Consider the following 3765-nt stretch of genomic DNA (forward strand, 5'->3'; position numbering starts at 1 on the left):
CTACTGCTGATCAGGCTCTGTTGCAGCTTCCACAGGAAGGACCTTCTGCCACAGCTGGGGGGTCAGATCCTGCATCCCAATCTCAGTCACCGCAACAGGGCCCGGTATTACCTTCTCGGAGTAAGACGGAGACATCGGACATACAGTGACTATTGCTAGGTCCCCTTCCATATGCTGGTCTACACCCATAGGTGGAAGGTTAACAGCTGGTGTCATGCTACACATGAGGACCCTATACACTGTCATATTTCTGTTATTTTAACCTTCTTTCAAGCAATTCTTTCTCAAGGTCAGTCTCCAGCCACTCTGAAAGTTTATGTTGCTGCCATGTCTTGTTTGCATACGGTGATGATGGGTGGAAAGATGATGGGTCGTAACAAGGATGTTTCCTGGTTTCTGAGAGGTGCCCAACGTTTGGACCCTCCCATACAGCCTGTCGGACCTGTGTGGGACCTCTCTCTTGTCCTTGCTGCCCTATGATCTCCTCCGTTTGAGCCCTTGGATCAAGTGAGCCTTGAGTGCTTCTCAAGGAAGACCACTTTTATCCTTGCCATTGCTGCAGTGAACCGGGTAGCTGAACTACATGCGTTGTCTGTTCACGAGTCCAGTTGGCGATGGAACCCAGCTGGTTCAGGCGTTACTCTTTGGCCCTACGTAGCGTTTCTTCCTAAGGTGGCCTCATCTGCAAGTCACTCTGTGCTCCTCCAGCTTGGTCGCTTTGATGCAGGTGGGCCTGATGAGCCTCTCTGCCCTATTCAGGTACAGGAAGAGTAAAGAACGACCCAAGTATCTATGGGGCCCTAAGCAAAATGTGGTTTTGGGGCCCTCCAGTTCTGCTAACAATGTAGACTGGCTGCAATCATCAGTCCAATCATTAGATCATTCACACACCTGCTATAAACTTATTGCATCTCTGGCATTGCTGTTTACATTATATACATTATGATAGGATACATTTCTTGGCCAACGGATTTATCCACCAGTTGATTTCTGGGTGCCGATTTCCATAATTTTGGGGGATCGTGATCTGATCATACTTACATGTGAAGCCCATCTTATCCCCTTGTCTTATCTTCATCAGCAAAGGTTTATAAATCAGCCTCTGTTCTCTTCTGCTCTGCAGTGAGACGTTTGACTGACAGACCAACCCACCAGGTCAGGTCTGCACATTTACAGTTAATAATATTCACCTCACTGTTGCCAACTCAGTGACTTTCTTGCTAAATTTAGCAACATTTCAGACAACAACAAAAAAATTAATATCAGCCAAAATCAAAATCAGCAGCTTAGGTTTTTTAAAGATCGATAACGGGCCAGAAAACTGCAATCGGTGCAGCTCTACACACATATTCATGACATTCTTTGATTAAATACATTTATCTTAAGCGTTACTCTAATAGTTGAACATTAATTTATACCAGGTGAGTCTTTCTCCCCTGAGAATGTGGACCAGTACCAGTACTGGACTGATTCTGAGTCTTCAAATGATTTTAACAGAAGTTTGCCATAACTTAGAAGTTGATGTAAAAATAATGTTTGTTTTAGCCACAAAATGATTATGGTCAGCAGCAAACAACATATCCCCAACTACAGCTTAGAGCAGCTCATTGATGTAGCAGCCATGTAGCCTGACGTAAAAACATTTTGCTAGACAAAGTCAAACATTGAGACGTTTTAATTATTATCAAATACGGTGTGTTATTCTAAAAATAAATCACTTCAAGGTGAAATTGTGTGTTTTTGATATTATAATGACTTAGAAATTACTTTAAAAAAATAAATCAGCTCCACTGAGGGGCCCCTTTAGGGGCCCTAAGCGGCTGCTTAGTTTGCTTGTGCCTTGGGCCGGCCCTGACCTGGACATGACTCAAAGGAGCCAGAAAGTGGAGGAGATGAAAAGAAGTTTGGTTTCACAACAGAATGTTCAAAAAAGCCAAATCACCAAGTGAAGCTGCTGTAAAGGTCAGTTATATTGTGGCAGCAGAGATCGCAAAATCAGGGAGAGTTTGGAAAAACGGTGCATGATGAAAGTTTGTGACACGTAGCTGCTGCAGTGAGACCTTTTAAAACTAAACTGTGCCTGTGGGAAAATCAGATGCAACAAGGAAACCTTGGCCATTTTCCCTGCTGCCAAACCATAAAAACGCAGCTCTCTAACGCCGTGTTCTCCTGCACAGTTTGCTGATAAACTCAGCGAACTCTGCGCTGAGTTTAGCCGGAGATTTGCCGACTTTCATGCCCAGAAGTTTAGATTTGAACTGCTAAGTAATCCCTTCACAGTCGATGTGGAAAACGCACCAACCAGCCTCCAAATGGAGCTGATTGATCTCCAGTGTAAAGACACGCTGTGGTCAAAGTATGAAGCCGCAAAGTTTCCGCAGTTCATCCCTGACACAAAGCCTCAGCTCCACACCCAAGCTGCTCAAATGCTTTCCATGTTCGGCAGCAATTATCTGTGTGAGCAACTTTTCTCCACGATGAAGATGAAACAAAACATCTCACAGGAGTCGTCTGACTGATGAACACCTTTGTTCCATACTGAGGATTTCCTGAGCTCACAGCCTGAACCCAGACATCGACGAATTAACATCCAAGAAGAGATTCCAGGTATCTGGCTTGAGCACAACAGATTAGATCAGTGAGGCAACATGAGCGATAATTAATGTTTCCTTTGTTACGTTTTCTTGCACAAAGGATCACTGTGTGGCAAATCACTGAATGGTTGATTTATTTATTGTGTTTCTTTATATATATATATAAAAGAAGGCTCCAAATAGAAAAGAAGTATAACATTTTTATTTAAATTTTATTTCATAAATTAAAGCCATTTAATTTAATATAAAAAAAAACTAAGGTGATATGGCGTTCGAGCTTCAGCCTGTCACGTGATTCGCTCTGGGATTCACCTTGCTGACGTCACCTGCTTTGGTCCTACGCAACATACACAGTGACGTGGCTAGATAAGTAAACAGTCCTATGACGTCACAGAGGCGGTTTTATACCGAATATCTCTGTTATATGTATTAAACGTCCGTCAGTAAGAGACAGAAGCACCGATTATTTTTTATCATGAGTTTTCTATCTGGATCACCACGTTTTATTGGATCTGGTTTGGGGCTGCACAAAGTCGACCAGCCCAAACTAAATACCACCTTTAACATCGAGAAATTCAGGAATAACGTGGCTCGAGAAAAACCTGAATTTCTCCCCTCCCGYCATATCAGCTCCACAATGGGGCTGGTCGAAAAATCWMAAATCTTTTGTACCGGAGTCCCACTGTCTCGCGTGGACCTAATAAGAGCTTTAAATCGACCACGTCAAGTGAAAGATGCATCAACACAGACGTGTTACACTGATTTCCAGTTTGACAACATGGATTTTCTCCCACCACCGGACAGAGATGACGAGGATCAAGAACCAGCTGAGAATAACATCGGCCAGGCTCAGCAAGGGAGGAAATATTTTTCAAACMTTTTTGACCAGGACCTGATCGGTGTTTGTGGAGCAGGAATGATTAAAGGTCTACGCAAAGCCCTCAATGCTACACGAGGAATATGCTCTGACGTAATGGGATTGTTATTTGGAGAAGTCCCTGCCGACAAAGAGGAGGAGGACCCATATGCAAAAATTGTGTGGCATTGAGAGTGGCTGTTTGTGTCTGAAGCGCAAMCTGGAGCAGACAGACGCTGGAGCTGACAGAGCAGATTATCCACCCTTCTTGGAGTCCTTAGAGGGGTACTGGAGAGTGCCCCTCCTGGGGACTCC

General features: G+C 43.9%; 1 protein-coding gene across 1 annotated transcript in view; it reads right to left on the reverse strand.

Annotated features, from left to right (window-relative positions):
• Positions 1-3765, reverse strand: part of LOC103459547 (uncharacterized) — a 36808-nt gene continuing 33043 nt past the window's right edge. Inside the window, exons 7-8 of the mRNA XM_017302692.1 lie at positions 694-751; positions 1-111 (exon numbers count right to left, since the gene is read on the reverse strand). Coding sequence (XP_017158181.1) covers positions 1-111; positions 694-751 — 169 coding nt within the window. The remainder of the gene's footprint in view (positions 112-693; positions 752-3765) is intronic.

The sequence above is a fragment of the Poecilia reticulata genome, linkage group LG23 (assembly GCF_000633615.1).
Source record: "Poecilia reticulata strain Guanapo linkage group LG23, Guppy_female_1.0+MT, whole genome shotgun sequence".
NCBI classification, from domain to species: Eukaryota; Metazoa; Chordata; class Actinopteri; order Cyprinodontiformes; family Poeciliidae; genus Poecilia; species Poecilia reticulata.